The 25853-nt window shown below is 40.1% G+C and overlaps 1 protein-coding gene across 8 annotated transcripts in view; it reads left to right on the plus strand.

Annotated features, from left to right (window-relative positions):
• trpm3 (transient receptor potential cation channel, subfamily M, member 3) overlaps nucleotides 1-25853 on the plus strand; it is a 145926-nt gene that overhangs the window by 22275 nt on the left and 97798 nt on the right. For 3 of the 8 annotated variants that reach the window (XM_085294043.1, XM_085294045.1, XM_085294047.1), the window contains exon 1: nucleotides 5133-6302. The exons of the other annotated variants lie outside the window; for them this stretch is intronic. In XM_085294043.1, coding sequence (XP_085150169.1) covers nucleotides 6213-6302 — 90 coding nt within the window. In that variant the 5' untranslated portion in view covers nucleotides 5133-6212. Of the gene's footprint in view, nucleotides 1-5132; nucleotides 6303-25853 lie in introns of those variants that run through there. 8 annotated transcript variants of the gene reach the window in all.

Below are 25853 nucleotides of genomic sequence, written 5' to 3' on the forward strand. Positions count from 1 at the left end.
CCTTCCCTTTATGATCAAAGTATATCCATCTTCTGATGACTGCCTCTAGCAGGGTAACACACCATGTCACAAAGCTCAGATCATCTCAAACTGGTTTCTTGAACTTGACAATGAGTGCACTCTACTCAAATGGCCTCCACAGTCAGCAGGTCTCAAACCAATAGAGCAGCTTTGGGATGTGCAGCCAAACATTATGGTGTTATTCAATCCTGGAAGAACATGAATTGGACCATAGCTTCTGCAGTAAGTTAAAAAAGAACAAGAAAAAAAAAGGCTTGTTTTCAGTAGCCAGAATGAGCATGCTATTAAACAAGAGCGAATTTTGGAGGCACCTTGCTAATCAAGCTAGCATTAGCTGCTAATTTAATTTGTGACTGCACACAATTTATCTCATTTTTATGAGCAAATTTGACTTGTTGTTGCTGTGATGAAAAGAATTTAAAGTTTGATGAGTCATTTTAAGAACAGAAAGCTGAGCTACTTTTGATATTTACCAGTTTTATGACACTTCTGAGGACTCTCCTCAGATAAAGATTCATGTTCAGGTAAATTGGTTTTGGCAGGTGCTGTCCATAAGCTGATGAATCTAAATAATAAACGGGATCTTTGTTGACCTGAAATAGCATTATGCTAAGCTGTGATAAGGCGGTTGCTACCTGAACAGTCCCTACAGGTCATTATTTTTAATCAGTGCCATCTTCTCACTCTGTTACCTCTGGCTTATCCGATAATGTTTATCAACAGCCGTTTGGACCTGCCAATAATATTTAGCAGCACTGCTCGAGGCCTAAATACCAGAGATGAAATATGCAGCGCTGATTTTAGGGGATGTGAAGACAGATATGCAACGCATTTTGAGTCAGCTAATATCAGTTTAAGAGGGCTAGTAACCTTAGAAAACACCTACAGTAGAGTGTGAATATTTAAGTGACTGGCTCGTGAGTGATGGTTGGTGGAGAATGGAGAATTTCCCCCAAATGTGGAGAAAAGAATACATTTTGAGAGCAGTGGTGTGAATGTGTGTGAGCTTGTGTACGTGCGGTTCCATCCCACAGGCTAATAATCATTGCTTCTCTCCAGATGGAGGAGTGTACCCAACTCAGCAGAAGTCTTCCTGCCTCTTCGGGGCAAAGACAGTGGGGGGTGGGGTGGGGGGGGGTGGGGGGTAGTGTGTGTGTGTGTGTGTGTGTGTGCATATAATGTGAACTGTCATTTACTGAAAATCCTCCAGGACATGAGTATCTCACGGAGAAGAAGGATGGGAAGCCAAATTAGAAAGTGGCTTTGTTAACACATACCTTCAGTTAACAGTGCCTTAATGTGCACATCTTTATTGTGAGTCCAGTACGATATATAATTTGTTGCCATCATTGATCCAGAACTGAACTGCGACCCTCATTTTCTGTCCTCACAGAGAAAGAAAGCTGCTGCAACAAGAAGTGAGATCCTGTTTTGCCTCATCTTTGCATAAATACAATCACAGTTATCGTAGTTAGTTGGTTAATATTAGGAGAGGATGCTTTTTCCCAGTATTGTAGTTTGTAACTGTATTACAGTTTCAGTTCTAAAACCTGGAAGACCAAGTAAAACTGAGACAAACCTTAAGAAGAAAGTAAATGTCCTTAATTTATTCCAGCCTTCATGCTAACCTTTCAGTTTTCTGTTCTGGTTTGGCTCAAGCGGGATCTTTATAGAATAAAGTTCAATGGTAGATTGAACAAGAGGGACACAGTCGTACAATCTACGCTTTGTTTGAACATGATGATGGTGGTATTGTTTATATGCACTCATCTTCATGCACTCCACCTCGAAGCCTCTTGAGTCTGTGCATCACTGTGCATTGAGATTTCTGAGAGGTTTTTGTTTACTTACTCACCACTGCAGCTCATATGAAAAAGTGGTACGCTTCCCTCTGTTTATTTACTGCACAGATTGTGTGGTTACTTTTTCTCCTTGCTTGAATATAAATACAGAACTAACAACATACAGCTTTATATCTTATTCACACGGAACCTGGAAAAGGTGGATTTGAATACTTTTGCTGCATATAAATTGATCAAGCCACAAAAAAATCTTTTACAAGTTGGTAACTGCGTAAATCTGCAACTGCTCTTTGAACATGCCTCGCTTGAACAAGATCTCAATGAGCACTTTAAAAGCACTTTAAAGTAATTATATTGATAATAACATGCAGGAGCTGAAGTGTATTGCCATTAATCCCCTGACTTCAGTTACATAATGTTTTATAGAAGAAAGTACCTCTACAAACATTATGCAAAGCTAACTAATCTATCTCATTCACTGAGCAACATTTATTGATATTCACTCCTTTTACAAGCACTTTTTGCACGATACCAGCACAAAGGATTTATTTTTCCAGTGTGTGACGAGCAGCTCTGGGCTTTGGCTGAATGACAGGTGGAAATGGGCTTCTCTCACACTCCTGTCACAGTGCTGACTGGTGATGTCAAAAGGGCTACCTGTGGCAGAGATGTCCCTGAGAATAAATGGGTTACAGAACACCCACTCAGTGCTATTACTGCACTGCTTGTGGGTTGTGATGAAATGATTCAATCAGCAGTGCACTCACATTTACCCATGCTTGCTTATACATAATACCACCTAAAATCACATCTACAAGCGCTAAAACGCGATGATTTAGGCTGGCACATTAGTCATGCTGTGTCTACAGAGCAGCATCTGATGACAGTATATTGTGTTATTTCTATATATAAAAAAGAAACCGTGCTGACCTCAGTTTCAACTTCTCTGGAGATAAGTTACCTCATAAAACTCCTATATCGTGCTAAATCTGAAAATGTGAGTGATATTTATTGTTTGCCTTCACAATCTGATACAAGCGCTCAGTGCTGAAGGACTTAAGTGATTCACAGTAAATTGCCTTCTTCGTCTTGCCAAGTTAAGTTCCCACTGGGAGAAATGAATCACTGCGAGAGAATTAAATCTCGTCTTGTCTGGTCCTCTCCTGTGCCAGAGCTATAATACCTTTTTAACGTCACGATAATTAGTGTAGCCATGCAGAATTAGAGGATGAAACAAACAAGACGCTCTCTGTTGTGTGTGTTGAACAACTGCCCTCTTTTGGTAGCACTGTGCACTCTCCCTTTATCTTCAGAAAGATAAGACTCAACTTCCTCCTCCTAGCATCCTTAGATGTTTAGTAATTAAAAAGAGGTCTTGTTTTGTTGCAGTAAAGTAGCAGACATTTTCAGCGGTTCAGTTGAGTTAGGGGAGTACAAGTGATGTGTTTGGATGCTGGGTATGAGATGGGTATTGTGCATTAGAAGGTTGCCATCTAGAGGCAGGATACAGACAGTGCATGGGTCTGAACTCAGCTGTGTTGGTTGAATCATTTCATGAGATGAGATGAAGAAGCGTGTGAAGCGAGAGGGCTAGAGGGGAAAAGACACTCTTTGCCTTCCTGTACTACAGCCTCCTTACTGCCTCACAAGCACAACTGCACACACAGGCGTAAACACACACGTGTACGGTTGATAGACAGATACCTCAGAGGTCTCGGCAGTCCTCAGGGCAGCCAGTGGTCGGTGACGTGGACACGCTTAATGTCAGTGCTTAACTGTCAGGATGAAACACCTACTAACCGGGAGCTGGTGACTCAAGAGAATTGTTAGTCATAACTAAATTTAAAAGAGCAAGGCGTTCTCTACCGTCAGGGATGTATTTAATTCATGCCAGCGACATGCACTTTAAAACAAATTGTGACAGTGTGTCATTTGTGTTTTCTCATATTGTTTGACCTTTAATTTAGGAGAAGAAATACAAACCTGTGACTTTTTTTTTCTCTGTTTTGCTTTCAGGGTACCCTCAACAGTATTTCCTGCTTCACTGAATGCTTTACTTTCATGTGAGCCTCCTTTTACCCCTAGGTCCTCCTTTTCAAAAGCTTGAAAGCAAGGCAGACTGCTCCCTCGCCATATGTATGTGCATATATATATATATATCCTGTGTCCACATTCAAAGATGCCGCTCTTACTTACTTACCCGCACTGTACACATACATTTGAAAAGTCTCGGCTCATCCGTGCTGCACAGTTACTCTCAGGCATTTTGACGCCGATCAGGTATAGTCATTAATTTGAGACATTTTTAAACAATGACAACATGCAGCACATCAAACACGAGGCGTGATGCTATGTCATCAACACCTCTGAAGCCTTTATGCTTTATTTTCCCTCTCACACTTATTCAACCAGTCCAAACCTGTCAATTCGGTCGCAAAGAGAACTGTTAATTTTAGTCATATCTTCTGTTTTGACAAGCTTTTAGGTGTTTGAGCTGCGCGCATCAGCAATTAGCTGGAGACAAGCAGTCCTGATTGTCCAGAAATAGAAGAGATGAGGCAAAAATAGATGTCTCTTTTTATTTATTTATTTATCTTTGTCAGTGTGCTTCACAAAAGCTGCACTTCACTGATAAGATTTTCTATTGTCAATCTGCTTTAGATTGCTGCAGCTCTATAGATTGGTGATGTGAACCAGTGGCTTTGACACAGTGCAGCTCTCCCTCAGCCCCGAGACAATGAGAATAATCAATTAGCCTTTAATCAAAGCCCGTAAGGATTTTGTAGTAATGACAAATATCGTACGTGTGGTGTAAAATATCCACAGACATTTACGCCAAAGATGCTGAACCAATGTAAAATGCAGATTTCATATTGTAAGTTGTAAACTCGTTTGTATATCAGCGGGGACCGTCACTTGAGAAGTCTCTGTTGCACTGATCACAGGGATCAGTCATCAGTAGTTTGTAATGAACTTAACGATCTTGTTGAAGATTTTGTTTTTAAGCTCACATCATCCAAAAAAAGAAAAAAAAATCATACTTTCTTCTCATAGACTGAATGCAATAAACAAATTAGCTTACACTATTAGTATAATTGCAGCATAACATTTATGCCAATACATCAAAATGAAGAAAATGAAATGTATCAAACCCAGAGGGAGGCGTGTTGGGACGCTGCGAGGCGTTAAAAATGAGTTTATGCAATATGACAGTCACATCAGCGTTCCTCTCTTTAACATTGTTTTCAAGCCACTTTAGAGATTTTTGTGCACAAACATGATGCCTGACATGTGAATTCCTAAGTAGGTCGTACTCCCCTCCACAGCCGCAGAGCCAAGTTGCTCAGTGTGCTTCCATCTTCAAGCTCCATCTGAATTCACTCTATAAGGCACAGCCTTGACTTCGCTTCATCCATTTCCCCTTTTACCACCATACAGTTCCCTCTCTTCCCATTTTCTCCATCTTGCTTTCTCTGTGTGTCTTTCCATCCTTCCTCTTTTTTTATTTCTCTTTTCTTTTTTGTTCACCCCCATGCACAGAACCAACCTCCTTCTCCTGCATGGCACCCCCTCCTATCTCCATAGTTTCAATTTCATCTTGTTCATCAGTTTTATTGGATTTTAATTGGTTTTCCCCTTTGTCTCTCTCCCTCTCTTCCTCTCCCTCTTTCTCCCTGACGCTCTCTTTCTTCCATTCTCTCTGTTTTCATCTTGGAGACAGTGGTGTGCATGCAGCCTCAAATCTAAGTCACTGCCTGTCAGGCTGCTCCGTTTATGCGCTCTGCGACTCTCTTTTCCTCTCCTCTCTCCTCAGTGCTGTGCTGCACTGCATTCCTCGTCTCTCCTCTGCCCACATCTCCATCTCTCCTCATTCTCGTTCTCTTTTCCCTCTTCCTCTACCTGCATCTCTCTCACCCTATGCGCTCTTCTCCCTGTTGTGCATTGCTGCGCTCTGCTCCGCTGTTTGGGAAAATACTCTACCATCTCATTTTTTTCGCGCCAGAGCTGAGTGCACTTCAGCTACTGGTGGAAGAGGAATTAGATGCTCATGGAGCTCCAGGTTTGACTTCCCTTGGATTCCTTGGATCTGTGTGAGCTGGAGAGGAGGAGAGGGCAGGAAGGGAAGGAGAAAGGGGGCAGAAAGCTGCTCAGGTGAGAGCTTCGTGTGCTTGTGGAAGTAAAGGCTTAAAGGTGGTGGTGCTGGTGACGTTGGTTGGGGTTAGTGGCTGATGGTTGTCCGTCAAGGGTCATGCCCTGGGACTTGCGTGCTTTTCGGCAGTTGGAGTTGGAGACCCTCTCCCATTTTTGTCCCCCTTGTGGGGTAACATTGATCCTGGTGCCGGGAAAAACTGCCGGGCACCAGTGGCTGAACCGTGAAGAGTGGACACCATGAACCAGCTGGATGCACCGCGGCCACTGAACTGGACCATCAGAAAACTGTGCCATGCAGCCTTCCTACCATCTGTACGCCTGCTAAAGGTAAAAGAACATGAAATTTAAAAAATAGATGCCTGGAGAGATTTTGTTAAATATGTCATGCAGTCCTCCTGCTATCCTGATGCTTTTACAAAAGAACATAAGTAGAAAGAGGTGTGAGGGCACAAAATGAATGCTGATGAAGCCGCTGCGCTTTTTGGTGCATACATCAGTGGATGCAATGCAGTCATTAAGAAGTAATAGAGGGGATAATGTTGTTAAAAATGAAGAGAAGTGTGGCAAAGCTGTCGGTGTAACACTCTTAGAGGGAAGCTTAAAGGTTTTGGAAGTAGATGGCTGTGCAAAGTGGATGCGCAAAGAGTGGAGGATAAAAATGGAGATGGGAAAAGCGAGAGCATGATGCTACAGAGGCACGGATGAGAGATTGGGATAGAGAAATTAAAGAAGTGTGATAAAAGAGAAAATGCAAATAATTTAATTATTTTTTTGCTGATAGCCAAAAAAAGAGAGAAAGAAACCGAGAGAAAGAGGAGGAGATGGAAAGACATCAGAGAGGGATCCAGTCTTAAAATAGCAAGAGGGTTACACAGAGGGTGAAGGTGGAAGCATGAAATGTCGAAATAAAGTGAGCGAGAAAAGGGGATGTGAGAAGGGAAAAGAAAAGGTAGATGACAAACTGAGGAGGCATGTAACGAGTTAAGAGAGGATTTGTGGGAATGGGTGAGCGGGAATGTAAAATTGGAGGTGGCAGACATGACTGAGGAGCTTTAGTAAAGAAGTGACAACAGAAGACAGATTTTAAAATGAATTCTGCCATGTACCTCGATGTAAAGAAGTTAGAATTAACCAGGTTTATTTGGGTTTTTTTGGTGAACAAGTGGAAATTCATCTGTGTGCCTGAGCATGTGTGGCTGCCTTTGTGTAAGTGTGATTTGTAGCCTCTGCAAATCTACAGTGCAGTCTTTATAACGCTTGCTTACTGACATTTGTTACCTAAATCCTATTGTTTATGCATTTCTGTGCTTTCATAAGCCAGTTACAGGCACTCTGTAAGACGGTCTATTGTCAGAGGTCTTGAATGGCTCTTCTTCAATGTCCTTTGAGCTAGCTTTATCAAAGTGTGTCACACAACAGTATTGCTGTGATGTTGAACCACACAGCCAGCAAAATCATTGTATGTGCATTAGGATGTTTTGTGTGTGTGTGTGTGTTTTAGCATGTGTTGTGAAACTTTACACGAGAGGTTTTTTTTCAGGCAATTTTATTTCAAGAGTGAAATGTTTGTGTAAGTGAAAACACTCCAAACATCAGTGAATTGATACAAATGTTTTTGGTGGAACATTTCTTCTTATTCGTGGAAACACTTGCCAAATAGATTTTTAGACTCAAGAGTGTGAAACTCTTGAGTCTTCTGGATTAGAAGAAATAATATTTTACCCACCTAAGCTTTATCTGGCTGTAGCAGAGGATGGAAAGTGAGACTTTTTGAATTTCGTGTAACAAATGATTCCCTGGCTCATCCAATAGCTAATCAGGACATATTTTTATCTTAAAAAGCACAGACTGTATGTGAAAGATCCAAGTAGCCACCAGGTCTAAAAAGAAAAGCATTTCTTTCTAATGACCAGCAGGGGCGCTCTTCTGGTTCCAAGAAGAAGTCTGATTGTAAAGAAATCTTTGAGGAAGTGATTTTAATTCCTACTGGATTTGTTACCCCAGTTAACATGTTCCAGATGAGTTTATGGTCTCAAGATTGAGTTTCAGATCTTTTTAAATACAGCATGATATTCATTTTTGCACACTCTGGTCACATTTAGTGCAAAATGGATGATACACTTTAGAGTTGGTGAGTTTTCAGTCATTTTCACCCATAATATTTAGTTTTAATCCCAAAATGATGACAGCCAAAACTCAAGGCTTCTTATTTGTAGTCCACAGACCAATAGTTGATGTTGTGGTGGCACTGTATGTCTTTCACACAAAGATGCTCTGACAGCACCATTGCCACAGTGCTTCGTATGTACACTTAAGAATTACCTTCTCGATATTTTGTACAAAGTGCCTCACTTTGAGTGGATCTTTGCTTCAGGATGACTCCTATAAATAGTGCTGCTTTTGAGCAGCTGAGTTTTCATTTTTGAGGTTATGTTTACAGGCATCAACAGACATAGCTGATCCTTTTGCCTCACCTGTACTGGCACCATGGATGAAGCTATACTACAGAGGATTACGGTTCCTGCAACTACTGAAACAGTTTATGTGAATCCTCCCAGGGAGACATCAGGCTGTCAGTATGAAATTAACCTAATAACCTTTCATTATTGTTGGAAATTTCTGCTTGGCAAGCACTTTCCTTGCAGGCCTCTCTAACTGACCTGCCCCCTGCTGCTAAATGCATACTTAAATTCATGTGTGTGTGACTACAATTTTTATAGGCTGCCAGAGATGTCTCCATGTGTGGGCACAGTGGTGTTTATGCATAGGTGTATAAACATATAGTTATCGACACTGCAGCAAAAAGGTACTAGTGCTGGGTTGTGTGAACAGCGAGTGGGATTGACCATGGAACATTTTTCCATATGAAGCTTCCCTCTTACCTCTAGCCTTTCCATGCACAGGCGTACTCTTTCAGTGTGTTTCATTGTATAAAACCAGAAGTTGTTTTTTTTTTTAAATAAATCTAAAATCTTGTTTTCTTTAGTTAGTTTAGTTTGGTTTTACAAACATGCTCCTACATGCTACAAACTTTCACAATCCGTGTCTTCTCGAAGCTAACCAGTGATGCAATAACATGTAATTTCTGCAAATAGAAACCTAACCTGCTGACGTACCTCTAGCTTGGGTATCTTTTATGGTCTGGTGTGGAAATGGAGTCAAACAAAACACAGATTGTTGCCCCATGTGAAACTTGCTCTTTTATGTGGACTGATATGAAAGCCCTCTTATGCCGGTTATGGTTTGCGATGCAGGTTTAATAATATGTTTGTCTCTGTCAGAGCCTTTGTTTCTCTCTCAAAACGATCACATCTTTGCAAGATTGAACTTTTTACAAGTGTAAGCCTGGGATTTTGTGTAGACTTTGTTGGATAAAGTGTGAAAAAGGAAAATAATATTAGACAGAAAATTGGAAATCTTGTTTAGTGTTCTGTGCACCTGTAATCCTCAGCTTGTTTCACTCGTGTACCTTTATCTGTTCTTTTTCTTTTCATCTTTTCATCATATATATATATATATATGTATATATATATATATATATATATATATATATATATATATATATATATATATAGTGCAAGATGCTAGCAGGCAAGGCATACATGGAACGCCATAACCAAGTGGCCGGCATAGTGTACAGGAACATCTGTGCCGAGTATAACCTGGAAGTCCCGAGGTCAAAATGGGAGATGCCCCCAAGGGTGGTGGAGAATGAACGAGCTAAGATCCTGTGGGACTTCCAGATACAGACGGACAAAATGGTGGTGGCTAACCAACCGGACATAGTGGTGGTAGACAAACAGAAGAAGACGGCTGTAGTGATCGATGTAGCGGTTCCGAATGACAGCAATATCAGGAAGAAGGAACACGAGAAGCTGGAGAAATACCAAGGGCTCAGAGAAGAGCTCGAGAGGATGTGGAGGGTGAAGGTAACGGTGGTCCCCGTGGTAATCGGAGCACTAGGTGCGGTGACTCCCAAGCTAGGCGAGTGGCTCCAGCAGATCCCGGGAATAACATCGGAGATCTCTGTCCAGAAGAGCGCAGTCCTGGGAACAGGACCCTCAAGCTCCCAGGCCTCTGGTAGAGGACCCGAGCTTGAAGGATAAACCGCCTGCAGGGGCGTGCTGGGTGTTAAAAGTTTATATATATATATATACTAGGGGTGCAACGATATTCGTATCGATATTGAACCGTTCGATACAGTGCTTTCGGTTCGGTACGCATATGTATCGAACAATACAAAATTTGTAATTTATTTTATCAACTTTCCTTCTGAAAATGCTGTCTGTGTTGAGCGCTCAGTGAATCTGCTTTCGACTACTCCGCCTAGGCTGCACTGTCGAGCGCAGATCCACTGAGCGCTCAACACAGACAGCATCATCAGAAGGAAGAGCGCAGGGCAAGCTAGCAAGACAGAAGTTAAGCTCTCCTTGCAACATGGCAAATTGAACCTCCCCCACCCTCATTCAGATCTGGCGTTTGGAATTATTTTGGTTTTCATGTGACGTATGACCCTGAAGGTAAGCGCGTCATGGACTTGGTAATTGTGACGTGTATCTTTGTGTGCCACGCAATGCTTAATTACATGGGTGGGAACTAGTGTGTTAGCGCAGTTAGCTCGTTAACGTGTTGGCCGTCTAGCCCCATGCACGGGGCAATCAGGGGTAGCTCGTTAACGGAGATTTGCCGTGTTGTGGCGTTAATGTCATTTCAACAAGATTAACCTGAAAGCACTAGTGGGAACACAACAAATATGACTGCACATTTACATCATCCTAGTGCAAAGACAAGTGGAAGCAGACAAAAACAACAAGCATGCATGCTACAAACTTTAGCCAAGTCATTTAGACAGTCGTTAGCACATGATTCTCCTTATGGGGACCTGATATGTTTAATATGCTGCTGAGAATATACCCCAGAAGAAGCGTATAGTATAGCTTTTATTTTGGAAAGAGACATTTCTCTGTAATAAACTCTCTTTTCCAAAGATGAGTGATTCCTCAACCAGGACGTCGGGCTCGCAATATCGCTAGCCCGACATCCTGGGGCTAGCGATTTTTCCAGTCGGGCTACCAAAATCTATCTCTACCCTGCCCGTCGGCCTATCGTAGGAAGGAAAAATATATATGTCAATGCTTTTGCATTCTTTTGGAAATGTAGCTGGGTAATTATGTCATTGGCATCGGTGAGCCACTGTCAATATGTGACATATTGAAATCGCGCTTGAATTTGTGCTTGTTTTTTGCTTTCACTTTGCAATCGCGCGAACTGTGTATAGAGAGCGACAGCACTGATTGGTGAGTGATGATAATTTGTGCACCAATTCCTCTGACATCGTCTTATTAATCGTTAGCTTACTACGCAAACATGACAAGTGAAATCTCCCGCAGAAGGCTTAAACATGTGAGAGGTTGATCGCGCAGAGAATCGCTGACCGTTATGTGTGTGTGTGTAAAAGCAGCAGGATATATATTTCAGTTCTGCTGAGCCAAATAAGACAGGTCAGGGTGAAGAAGTGACAGCCAAAGAAAAGCTTACCACAAAACGGAGAAGTTATGACAAATCAGACTATAAGGTAAAAGAAAGTGCAGCTTTATGGTTTCATGGACAAAGAATTTCTGTGGCTGCGATATGATGAGCTAAATAACCAGGGGTGCACATAAGTGGTCCGCAGGTGCGCATTCGCTGTCAAAATAAAAAACACGCACAAGGGTTAGGGTTAAATTTAAAAACTGTACTTTTGAGTTAAAATATATATTTATAATTTTAATAAATGACAAATTAAAAAGGCATGAACATTTTTTTTGTATCGAAAGAATATTGAACCGTGACACCGAAGTATCGAACCGAACCGAACCGTGAATTTTGTCTATCGTTGCACCCCTAATATATATATATATATAAGGACGAAAGTGGCCACCGTCACCCATAGGTGGCACCACCAATTTTTGTATCTACAGTAATTCCAGTAAAGGAGATACAATAAGTCTCAATTACAGAGATTAGCCCTTTTTAAATAAATGACATATGAAGTACCCTCTTCCTCACACATACTTTTAGTGTACGTGTGTGTGTGTGTGCCTCTCTTAAATGTAAGATGATAGTTGGAGCTGCTGAAGTGTTTAAACAGAAATTTTACTGACTGATCTGAGTGTTTGCATCAGACTCCCTCAGTATAAAACACGTTGTGCCTCATTTCCATATCCTGATAAATCATACAGATTGGGTTGGCAGGGATTCTTCCAATTACCAAGCTCTGATTATCTGATTAAAATTTTCATGGTTAATGACACCCGTAATACGTGCAATACATCAGGCTCTTTGTGTGCATTTTGTTGTTACCAGGTTTATTTAAACTGGGGAAATGTGCATAACATGGCATTGTAAAAAAGGAAGGACTAATAATTTGCTCTTTATCTTTTTCTTTGTCTGTGCAGGTAAACACAAAAATATCGTTTCTTATAGTTTTTACAAATGTAGTCATGTTAGTTGACTAAACTAAATACAAAAGCGCTATTTTCACAAGTACTTCAAGGCGAGGGTGTGCTCAGTCAGTCTTCTTTCTCCCAAAGTAACCAAACTCGTCTTCTCATACTTGCACACATCCTGACAGTTCCTAGTGTGTTGACCAAATGCTACTTGAGTGTTGAATGAAACTGGAGGAAACAGCATGTTGTCACACACGCCTAAGGGGAGGGTCCTCGCCCCCCCTTTTTTTCTCACTTTCGTTCTCCTGGTGTAAACAGGCCTCAGAATTGCAGGATGTCTCAAAGCTTGCCCTTGTTTATGTCTCAATTACCCAGCAAATGCTGCAGTTGTAAGATTTCAATTAAAACATTATCGTCCTAATGAGCCAAAACGAGAACATAAGCTGCCAATTAACACATCATTCCTTTTATTCAGGCGCACAAAGGCTATATTTCCTATTTGGCACGCTTCCTCATCATAGGTAGTTAAAACCGCTGTCGGTAAATTTGTATTTTTAGGCTTTTTCTAAATATTTGGATCTTTAAACAAGAGACCAGCTTGAGGAAACAATGCATTCTTTTTTCAATCGAAAAATGCACTTGTCCTGAATAAATACAACAGATAGTACACGAGTCTACCTACCAGTCAGCTGCTGAATAATGTATGAGATTTGATGCTAAAAGGACCTGCAGTTTCAGAATAAATGTATAATTTGGCAAACCACCTCCAGCTTTTACTGTTGAAAATCCCCACGTGCTAGTGAACAAACATCAGTGACACGCGTACAAAATAATGATAATCGCATCCTGCTATTCACCAGTCACACTTTGACACAAGCAGTAGAGTTATGAACTCAAAACATTGACCTTTGGCCCGTGAAGTTACATGTGGGAAATATATGCCAGCGGTGATGGAAGGGGGGCCATTTAAATATGTATGAGGACAATAAGTCATGAATGCTCCTCATGTGCTTCATGAACTTTGCATACACGGTTAGAAAGTCTGACACTGTACTCAGAGAATTTGTATTCTGTAATGTTTATGTGTACATCAGGTTGCTTTATGCATTGAGTTTGCAGCTGCTGAATTTCACGCTCACCTTATACAGCTGCAGGTTTATTTTATTCTGCAACCATTCGACAGTGTGCAGATATGGAGCGAGAGAAAGGAGGGAGAAGGGGAATTGAATTTGTAACTTTACAAACTCAGCAACATTACTGTTGGCATGAATTTGTACTTATTCCTTCTAGTAAATTATTTATTTAGAGGAAAAAGCATCTTTTTTTCTAGGCCTTGCCAAGAGTCACAGAAGAATATCTGCTGTATACCACTACCATATCGACCCAATAAGTAGATGAGATTTACATGAAGATCAGGAATCATGGGGGAAAAACAAAAGCAAGTCTGGCTCTGTGTAAATGAGAAAAACAATTAAATAAATAAAACTACTGACTCCTTTAGAGTTTACTAAATAGCACTTTTGTTTTTTGTATCTCTTTGCAATTAACTGGTTTCGTGCAGACCTTGTTTGTGATTTCAGAGAGTGTCTCTCTGAGTGGCAGTCACTCACCCCTCCTGCACATCCATCACCAAGACTGGACCACTTTCCATCACTATTCATCACCCATCCACCCTCCACCTGCTTATACTGAAACAAGAAATTGACATGTTTTGTTACGTACGGATGTACCAAAAATAATATCGATTGAATGTTGCGAGGTTTTGGCAACCAGTCCAAACAGTTGGTTTGGCCCCCTTCAAAGGTGTTACCTGTCAGTATGCAGAACTAGTGCGATAAATCACTTTAACAAGGCGTGTTTGTTTGGATTATTGGATATGTCAGTATGCATGGATGCTTGGGAGGTGGGGGGTGATTTGCAATCAATAGCGGGTGTATCAATAGGTCAACAGTAAATCAATGCATTTCCGTTTTCACATTCGCTCACGTAATTGCCAGGGGTGTTAGGATCATGAAAGGCCAACGTGAGGTGTGAGGGCAAGATAGAAAAACGAAACTAAAATTAGAGCCTGTATAATCATCTGAGAGCTTCTCCCATATTGTTACTCAAGTGTGTGTAATCAATCAAGTGTTGCTCGGGTTGAATTGGAGCCATACAATCAGCTCTACTTTCACAGTGCAAGTGACATTCAGTCAGATTAGTCTCAAGTTTTTAAATCAGCACCACGGACAGCTCAGCAGGTCACGCTCTCATCTGAAACTCTGCAGGGACACACAGTCCAAATCATGGCCACATTTTATTTGATTTTTTATTCACTCGAGCCCTGATAGCATCTATTCTATCTTACCAACAGTTTGTATGAATTAGCAACTATGTATATACATATATATATATATATATATATATATATATATATATATATATATATATATATATATATATATATATATATATATATGTATGTATGTATGTATGTATGTATGTATGTATTGTTAGATTATAATATTATTTTAGGCCATGTTATACCCCTAATTAAAGATTGTGAATTATTAGGTAGTTTTAGTTTGCATTATTCTCCTGAATTAGAAGAAGCTGATAACTATTACATTAGTTAAACTGATTTGCATTACATTAAATTGCTGACTTGTTGTGAATGAATGATATTGTTTTATGATGCATTATATTGCTGAGTTATAAGAAATACTGTTCGCAGAAGGTTATTGTCTAATTTGTCTGAGTAGAAGAGAACAGAGTGTGCTGGAGTTTTCTGCCCCATTTCAGCAGGAGCAGATAAACAGGGAGCCAAGGTCGTAGCGGCGCTGTGTGAGAGAAAGCATGTGAATGTTTAGGCTTTGTATGATAAGGTGGAGGCACCAGAGGCTATAAAAGTTTGAGCAATGCTCCACCATTTTGAGATTTTGAGGCTGTCTGCATCAGTGTCCATCTCCCACGTGTGTGATCATTAAATCATCGTTTGACTCAACCCGACCGGACCAGTGTTGTTATTGTGGTTTTTCTCTTGTCTCCATCCCCAATATTTTGAACCTTAACAGTATATTAGGGGTGCAACGATACACAAAATTCACGGTTCGGTTCGGTTCGATACTTTGGTGTCACGGTTCGATATTTTTTCGATACAAAAAAATGTTCAAGCATTTTTAATTTGTCATTTATTAAAATTATAAATATATATTTTAACTCAAAAGTACAGTTTTTAAATTTAACCCTAACCCTTGTGCGTGTTTTTTATTTTGACAGCGAATGCACACCTGCGGATCACTTATGTGCAGCCCTGGTTATTTAGCTCATCATATTGCAGCCACAGAAATTCTTTTGTCCATGAAACCATAAAGCTGCACTTTCTTTTTGCCTTATAGTCTGATTTGTCATAACTTCTCCGTTTTGTGGTAAGCTTTTCTTTGGCTGTCACTTCTTCACCCTGACCTGTCTTATTTGGCTCAGCAGAACTGAAATGCTTTTACACACGCACTCACATAAGCTCAGCGATTCTCTGCGCGATCAACCTCTCACATGTTTAAGCTGCGGGAGATTTCACTTGTCATGTTTGCATAGTAAGATCAGTGCTGTCGCTCTCTATACACAGTTCGCACGATTGCAAAGTGAAAGCAAAAAAACAAGCGCAAATTCAAACGCGACTTCAATATGTCACATATTGACAGTGGCTATATATATATATATATATATATATATATATATATATATATATATATATATAGTATAGATAACTAGAATGATAACTAGAATGATATAACAGAATATAACTAGAATGATGCAGATTTCAGTGTCAATTTCAATGGGTGAGTTACAAACATGCAAAAATGACCTTATTAAAGTCTGCACTGACAGTGTCACCTGTTTAAACCTCCGACAAACTCATGGGAATGGCCGTGTAGGCATTGCTGTCTATGCATGTCTGAGCATGTGGTAGTCTATGAATAATTGATACGGCCTTGGTAATTGTGACGTGTATCTTTGTGTGTATATGAAAGGCTGAGTCATGTTTGTAAGATTAGAACCTATTATACAGGCTGTGCAAGCCACTCGTTTATTGGGGAACATTAGTGTGAGCTGTTCATTCTTTCAGTTCAGTTCAACACTCAAAAACTTGATAGAGAATTATTATTTTTCGCAGCCAACCTGCCCGCTTGCTAAAATTGAGGTGCCATTTATCATGCAAAGGCAACAGACTGAGTGGATTGAATGTTATTGTTTTCACACTGTGCATATTGGCTGATTTGATATTTTTCTCAGGTGCATGCGGTGATATCGCTTGCATAAGCAGTTACAGTAATTTAACTTTTATCATTTTAAGAAATCAAATAAAAACAGAAACTGTTTTTCTTGTTATTTTTTACTCCGTTTGTATTAGACTACATATGCACATATGGTGAATCTTGAGCGAACATTCATCATTGTGAAGCTTTTTCTTGAACTTTAACAACATAATCAAAAAAAGAGTCTTCACACAGCAACATAGTGTGACCGTTATTGAAAAGACATCTAGCACCTTGATTGTTGTGTTGGAGAGCTGAAGCTGCAGTGCGGCAACCAGATGAAGCATAGGTAATACGGCGTCTTTATTTATGAAAAGTATTTAAAGATAATACAATTGTTTTAATAGGAAGCAAATTTTAACACAAAGCTTTCATCGGTGAGAACAGTGCTCTCTGTCTGTCGTGCCTTTGCGCTGAGCATCAGCTCTCCCTCTTCTTTCTCTCTGTCCTGCTCTCATTGTTTTCTCCCTACTTCTTCATCTGCCACTCTAATAAGTATCCTCTCAGACTCTGTCTCTTCATCTCAACTCAGCTCACCAAAAAGAAAAGAAAAGCCATCTTGTCATGTTACTTGGCTGCTGTTTTTTCATCATTTTGCTTTATTTTTAAAGCTAGAACTTGTCACAAGTGGATACTTGTTCAGGATCCCTTAGCAACACAATTTATTGCACTAGGTGTCCTTGGATGAATTTGTTTCTATGCAGAATTATATGTTAACTGTCTTTTCTTTCCCAACTAAACACCTAACAAAAACAAAATTAAACTAACTACAGTCTTGAAATGTACTCCACACTAACCCCGACCTGCCTCTTTAACCCATCTTTGTCTCTTAAAAAAATGAGTGTTTGCTCTCTGTTTTCAATATTGCTCCAACCTGTGCATGACTCCATCTGTGCCAAAGGACGCCAGTGGCTCTGAGAAGGCATCAGCATTTGACACCCTGGGAATAATAACATCTTGGATAGATTGACAGGCTTTGATGGAGCATTCACATTTTCCTGCGTGGAAGCAGTTCAATACTTCACAAATCGATGGCTTCTCATGTATGTGCATGAATTATAAACCAAAGGGCAGGCATTTAGCTCACTGTAGGTAAAATAACGAATGTAACCGTGTGCTGTGAGCTTACGATTTGTCAGATTTTCAGTATGTTTTATTCAAACTAGCAGAGCTATGCATTTCCTGTTGTTTCCAGCCTTTGTCCCATGTTAAACTGATAACTATGTTACGCTTGCCACATAAAGTACTAAACTGTTCTCATTTATATTGGTCGATTTGCAATGGAATACTTTCCACCCAGCATGGTTTTCTGCAGTTTAAATGTCTAATTTTGTTTCAGGCGCTCAGATTTATTAATACTCCAAAACTGTTGTTCAGCTGTCCAGCACCCTGCTGCGCTGCACAGTGACTGGAAGTTTGATAGGTCATTGGTCAAGTTTCATACACCTGTCTAGACCTCTCTCTGAATTTAGTAATCCTTTAATCAAGGTTAAATAAGGTGTACTTGTTTAAGATTACTTGCTGGGGAGGAAGTGGGGAATTTTTCTTCTCTCTGTAGGAATTGTTCTCTATTTGTGATGATCATTTTTCAGCACCACTTCCCGCTGCCTGCACAGTATTTCCTCCCTCACTCCCCACTTCCTCTCTGTTTTTAGGTCTTTGTCAGCAGCTGTGTCTCTCCCTGTATCCATCTCCCAGCAGCACTTTTTCTCCATTTTGTATGTTGTTCAAAGGAGTATTTTTGTGTTGCCAATCTTACTCAGGTCATTAGCTGCGAGTGGTGGCATATTAAGTTGTACTGGGGAAGCTGAATGCTTCCTCCAAAATGATACCCTGTGTTTTCATTCACGGATCATCAGACGAACACAGGAACCCCAGAACATAATACACATGGTGCCAAACATTATGCACACACCGGTACACCCATTCGGTTAACCAAAACAGGCAAACCAGAGAGACAATATTGTTTTATAGCTCATGTGCAATTAGCCTTCTTCTGGCTTAGAGGTTTATGAGGACTTTTTATAGACGTGGATCTCCTCTCTAGCAAGATGGAGGAAATTGGGAAGAAGACAGTGGAAGAATTGGGCCCTTTTTACCCTTAGCTACAATGACACACATATGCACTCATGTGCAAGAATACAAAAACCTATGCAGTTTGCACATGACTGCCTGTGGACAAGAAGGGTCTGAAGATCAGCTGTAACACTAAGTTTCTTTTTTTTTTTTTTAAATAAACTCGATTCCTGCAGGTCACTGTGAGCCTTGAAGGAACGACAGCTGCATGTTTGCAAACTGTCCTCTCCTTTTCTGTTTCCCACTCCAACTTTCCTTTCCTCCATCTCAGCCTTTATCTCTATGGTGCCGTCTCCTTTCCTTCCCCTCAGCCTCTCGCTGTCCATATCTCTACCTTTTGTCCCCTTTAAACGGAATGAGCAGCTCTAAATCTCATGGCACTGCTAAGAGGACGGCACCCTGGGGATGTCCACCAGCTGCAGTCTGTGAATGTGCATGTGTGTGTGCCACTGTACTCCTTTTCCCAAGTGCATGGCTAGGTACAACTTCACCATCTGTTGAAAATATTCTGGATGGAGATGTGTATGAATGGGACTGAGAAAAAAAGGGAGCCAATGTGGAGGTATACAAAAAAAAGTGGGGAAAGACCCAATTTATCACAGCTGTAAATGGGATGGTGCGCATGTATGAGGATGTGTGTGTTTTTCTGACATAGAGAGGGGGGATGGTAATTTGGGATGAAGTTGTGTACGCGAAGGACATCAGAGGGAGATGTGTAAAAATGTGCCTGTGTGTGTATGACTGTAAATTGGATACTGGGACATGGAAAATGAAAGTGAACGGCATGGCCACACAGAGCTATTTTTGTCCTCCCATCTATCTCTCAGTCTCACACTCTCACTTCTGGATTCCTCTCACCCCCTCCTCCTCCCTAAACTTTACTCCTCCCTTTTTTCCCTCTTCTTGTCATCTCTGTCCTCTTGCCCCTTCTCCAATATGTCTGATACATCTGTTGCCACATAAGCCTAGTCAAACCACTCCATCCTCAGTATCCCAACTTTTAAGGATAAGTCACACTTTCATCATCTGCTGTTGTCACTGCTCTATCCTGCAGGAATAACTGCCCTTTTAGATAAAAAAAAAGTGGCTGCTCCACTTTGGGTGCCAAAATATTGTTGCTTTTTTCTAAAAAAAAAGGTTTTTTTAAATTATCTGCGCACTCTGTCTTTTACATGCCCTGCAAAATTTAGCATTTCAGTGTATTATTTTCTGTCCAACACAATTTTACTATTAAGTCATGTAATCATTTTTTTCTTCGTGTTCACACAGTACTGAAGTAACACTGTTGTAAACCCCCGAGGAGAATTCTTTGGAAAATTCTGCAGTAGTTTATGCAGGATTTCCCTCCACTTCTTTTCATCTTTTTTTTCCAATTCCTGCAGCCGACAGCTCAGTTACGGTATATTAATCTGTATCTATAAAAATTCAATTTCTTCCTCTGCTACAGTGAGACATGAGTTTTGTGCAAGGAGAAATGAGGGTCACTCTGCTTGACCAGATAAGTAGCAGATTAGCGGAGAGATAAAGGAGAAAATCGGAATACAGTGATAAAGTCTTTCGCATGAACAGTGACTGCATGAAGCTATTTCAGTTTGTGTTTCACAGAAAGGCTTTTAAGTGTGTGATTGCTTTGAATGATGGTCCCCATGTGCAGCTATAACACAAAGCATGGGTTGCCATTTGTGAATGCAGTTCTATGAAGCGCAAAGATCATTGTATACAGTGATCAGCATTGCTCTTTACAGCTGTACAGTTCATCTTTTTGTTCTTAAATACTTTGTGCAGCGCAGACATACAGTATGGATGTTCGAACATTGTGCCTCCCTTTTGAGTGCGCAACAACAGAGGCAGAACATCAAGAGGATTATATACTCTGTGAGGACAACTAGAGACAGCACTGCTCGCTCTGCCTGCCTTTCAGTGTGTTCCCACAAGGCAGGAGGAAAGTAGGATGCATCACTTTCCCAAAGAAAAAGAGAGAGAGGGAGAATGGGTGGTGAAGGGGGACAGGGAGAAATAAGAAAAGACACAATAAGAGATGGAAAATAAGGGGAAATGCTGTGCCAGGATACAGGAATGAATGAGCAGATGGAAGGAGGAAAAGAAAATAGGATGCAGGAAGTCTGTGTATTGGTGAATGTGTGCCCGTTGTTCTGTGGGATTGCTGGCAGGTGCTGTGGCCGCTGATCGCACGAGCCCCAGTCCTGCCAGCAGCCTTATGTAATGAAGCTTTATCTCTGCCACTCCACAAGGGTGAGAGGCACTGCGGCACAGTGCCATGAAGAAATATCGAGCTGGAGGTCATTAATGAAGAACATGAATGAGAATTGCCTGTTCAGTTTCTCATTCCTTAATTAGATTGGTCGCCGAACCCTTAGTAAAGTACTGACCACTGATTGGTTATGAAATCAGACATTTCATGAACTTCAGCCAGTAAACGAGTTTTATTGACTCCTGTATACAGTCCAGTGCCAGTTATTGAAATGATAATAAGCAGTAATGTGACAGCACAGGACCCTGCAGTCAACACGAAGCCAGTAAACCATGAAATTACACAAAAGGAGTCCTCTTTTTCTCCATATTTAACAGTGTTGATATATACTGTGTTTTAGAGCATATAAATATACTGATCATACATTCAGAGGTTTTAATTATGTGTCAGTTAGCTTATAGGTTAGCAGACTTGTTATAGTTGTGTTAATTCTTATTTTGCTTTTACTTGTTGTATTCAATTCATTTTAGTTTTACCTTTTTGAACATTTTTATTGTTAGTTTTATTCTTCTTAATTAATATTGAATGGAAGGCATATGCCAAAGGCAAGATTTAAGAAAATCTGAAGAAATCGAAGAATTTATGAACAAAAGATAAACCAAGGTTTACCTGTGGTAGAAAAGTCAGCTAGCGGCAGGTAACACAACCCTTACAAATAAAAGTCAAGACATAAGACCAGAATAAACAGATCGACACAACAAAGAACTGAGTAGAGACACTAAAAGCTATAAATACACAATGTAATTAGGGAAATGGGAAATACCAGAGTACACATCTGCAATCAGTCAGGGAAAACAAACAAGGGAAGCAAAATGAAACACAGTGCACATAAGAGTCTAACAAAATAAAACAGGAAATAGCTAAATATGGAAACATCTAAGATGCAAACAGAGCCACAGAAAACACACTGGGCATAAAAATTGCAACTTAGGGAATAAACTGATAATTATAATAATGGAGTACAAAAGAAGGCATAATTAAAATTGAGAAAAGAATAGAATCATGGAAATTAAAAAGAGATAGTAATGACAATACAAACTTGAAATGACGTCAACAAAGAACAAACATGTTGAAAATGTAACAATAAACAGAACTAAACAGCACAATAACACAGGTATTACAATACAAATGCAACAGATTACATTACAGGCATGTCATTCATCATTTCATTCATCTAGTTTAAGTTTTTGGTTTTTAGTTGGTTTTAGTTAACTATGATAACCTTGTAGACTAATAAGGTTTTCAGAATAAAGACAGAGGTTTCTGCGGCATGAAGGTGGATCTATGTTTACCTGAAACAGCCTGTTGCACCTCACCACCATCTCCAGTGGAGGTTTTCTCCAGTGGTGTCAGGTATATATTTACATTGCATAAGCAAACCTGTTGAGCAGTATTAGTAACACCATGGAAAAAAGACACAAAGCTGCTTGGAACAGTATATGAAAGTGAATTTATTGATTTACATCTGTTTCAGTATGCCTTTTTATGCTTGGTACTAATTCATGCCAAGTTACTTTCACACTATTAAAACTGTTTCCAGGAGATTTTATTGGTGCCTACCTTCATTTTGGGACCATGCCAAGTGTAAATGCACCTGTTTAAATGCAGCCAATTAAGGTTGAAGTTAAAGCGCATCTGATGGTGTTAGTAACTGTAAAAATACACATGAGTATTGAAAATGCATTGACTTATAATAAAAAATATTTTAACTCTGGAATTTACAGGTTTTACTGAAGCATTCATTTAACCAGTGACTTCATGCTATTATAATTTTGGTGCATTCTTCATAGCTCCTCGCCTGCGCCTCCTAAATGAAGTAGGCGGCTCTTTTCATTGGTCAGTTTTTGCAGAAGAATAGCAAAATGACACATAAAACACCCACTTTTAGTGAAGTGCTCACAGAACCTGATGAAGACTGTTTTGGTAAATAAAGAATGCTGAGGTTTTAAGGTTTTGTTAAGTCAGTTAATACAAATAATGCACAGTTATGTCAAACTGACTTTGCAGTATAGCACACAGAATAATATGCAGGTGAGACCTTTGAAGGTAAAGCAGGAAAACACACATGGTGCATTACATCAGGTTTTCTAGTTGTTCTTTTTGGGTTGTGAATTCAAATGCTATATTTTAAGAGCCAACAATTCTCACATACAAATTTCAGCCGTCCTCCTTCAGGTCTAGGTAAAGGGACAGGAGGATTTTCAAACATTGCACGGTTGAGTGGAGATGGGTTGAAGCAGAAAAAGAAGTCCTTGTTTTTAGTTGTCGATCAGGAGAGGTCATATTCAGTACATACGGTACTGGAGCATGTAGAACTGCTGCGATTCACATCATTCATCTGTTTCTTTCCATCCGTTTTGGGACTTAATGTATGCCTTTACCTCGGGGTGGATGTTGCCCCATATTTGAGTTTGAGCCATGATATTGGCCCTTTTCCTGATATAGTTTGCAAGTCCTGCAGAAGCAGCTATCTTTCCCTAAAGTCTGTATGTATTATTCTCCTTGTGACAACCCCCATTAGCTCTGTTGACTCACTTCTTCTGTTATTATGTAATCTCTATTTGTCGTACCCTTTAGTTTCTTCAAGTTGCTGCCCTTTTCTCTATTACACTAAAGTTTAACTAGGTAATAACGTACCTGGATATGTATACCATTAATATGCTGCTACTGGACTGACATTGTTTGTGCCTTTTTACAGACTACCTGTCAGTATTTCTCAGTGACTACTTGAGTTAAATGGATAAATAGATCGGCTATATGTGATTGTTTCAGTCCATCACCTGTAATTATTTTGCAAGGTTTTGCCTCCCATTGAACTGACAGTTGAAAATTTTTAACATATCGCTCACCCCTACCGCCCACCCGTGCACTAAACCTCACTTTGTGTATTAAATCTGGGCTTTTGAACTGTGTTTCCTTTTGTGATTCCTGCTTTTGAGTCTATTTTTTGGGTCATGAGCTGCTACACTGTTAAAGAGGGTCAGGTGCTTAACAGTAGCAGCTGCCAAGAGTGGCAGACAAAGAAAGCCTAGACCTCAGAGAGGCTGTAAATGAGAGTAGCTATTTGGGGAAACCTCACACTCCACAGCTTTTCACCACAGGTGCAGCGAGAGACATACATGACTCATTTTATGGTCAGACACCAGCTCATAAGTACGCATGAGGATGCAAAGTACACATCCACTGAGAGATATGCATACATTAATGTCTATGTGTGTAAATTTGGATGTCAAGTGAAAATTCTGTGCATGCACCCACAAGCCCAAACATGCATGGGAGCAGACACACAGTATAGCCCATATTTGCATGTTTGTATGGAGACATTGTTCCCCTATGAATTGAATAGATTGAGAGAACGGGGTAGATGGCTGAGATGGGAATAGGGGGAAGAAAAGCAATTAAAGTGGCAGTCCAATGGTTATTGGTGCAGCAGAGCATTGGATGAGACATTCACTGGCTTAATTATGCTTAGACCTTACCACGATGACACACCAGGTATTATGACACACTAGGATAGCCAGGAACATGTGAAGTTTCAGTGTGATCTGCTCATGGGTGTATAAAGAAAAGAGCTGCCATTCAGCCTTGTTGCTTCTCAGTGGTTACATGTGTTACTGCAGTCCACCCGCTGTTTTACATCCATGAATCTGACTCTACTGTACATCACATGTAGATTAAAAACCCCAAACCTATCGATTTCTCTTCTGTGCATCACCTTCTCTTTATTCCACAGTGTACAACACAGACAAAGCTTCCAGGTCAAAAGAAATGAAGCCAACACGGAAGTACCTTAAACCTGATGGCCACCAGATGGCGATAGATGTGGTAGCAAAAAGACTTTTGCTTCTTTAGAAGTCTATGCTTTCTGTTGTGACCTTTAACCTCAATCAACACTTCCTGTCATTCATTTTGGGTCATATGAACTACAAAATTGGTCACACTATGTTTCAAAATGAAAGATTATCTGTGGTATGAAACCACATGGTCATTGGTCATTACCCAATGAATATGTCATTTCACAGTTACATCCATTTTTTTAAAACTAAATGGTAAATGTAGTGGTTCTTTTACAGTGTTATACTACTCTACCTGAGCACTCAAAGTGCTTTATCCAACATGCCTATGTCACCTGTTCACAAAAGGACTTTTTTCTACACTTAAGTGCTGAGTGTTAAACAGAAGGAGCAAATATTGGAAAAGAAATCATGTGCTTTTCAAATCATCCTTGTTATCAAGTTCTTATTTAATGATATAATTGATAGCAAGAACAAAACTAGGCAGATTGGTTTGTATGTATGTAAACAATAAAGTATTAGTAAAAAAGTATATAAATGCATCTTAAAGTGTCAAATTCCAGCACTTTAAGTTATACTGTGGAATTTCCAAGCTGGATTCAGTATCCCTCTCTCTCAAGTGTTCCTTATTGCGCACATGTCCCTACATCTCAGTTTTTGTGGGCTGACAGCCTGACAGCAAGGGTTAAAAAAAAATGAGCCTAAAGGAAAGGAAAGAAAAAATATGAGTGCTAGAGAAGTGCTTCAACAATGGAAAGTGAGGGTTAAAATCAGCCCATTTTCAGGAAGATGGAGAAGCAGAGAGACTTTAAGGACTGAAGACACTAATGAGTTGCTGAGAGAATGAGGCGATAAGTCAGGAAAGGAGTGAAAAGGTCTGTTGTAAAGCAGCAAAAAAATAGGAAGAGCACACGCAAACAATGTGATTAGTAAGAGAGCCTCCGAGCAGAGAGAGGACGCTGAATAAGAGTGGGAACCCCTGATCCTTTGCCAACCGTTTTTGCCTTATCAGG

This window comes from Mchenga conophoros, linkage group LG12 (genome assembly GCF_057382185.1).
Source record: "Mchenga conophoros isolate Kocher_MC1m ecotype Shallow Benthic linkage group LG12, M_conophoros_male_GT1.1, whole genome shotgun sequence".
Taxonomy (NCBI): domain Eukaryota; kingdom Metazoa; phylum Chordata; class Actinopteri; order Cichliformes; family Cichlidae; genus Mchenga; species Mchenga conophoros.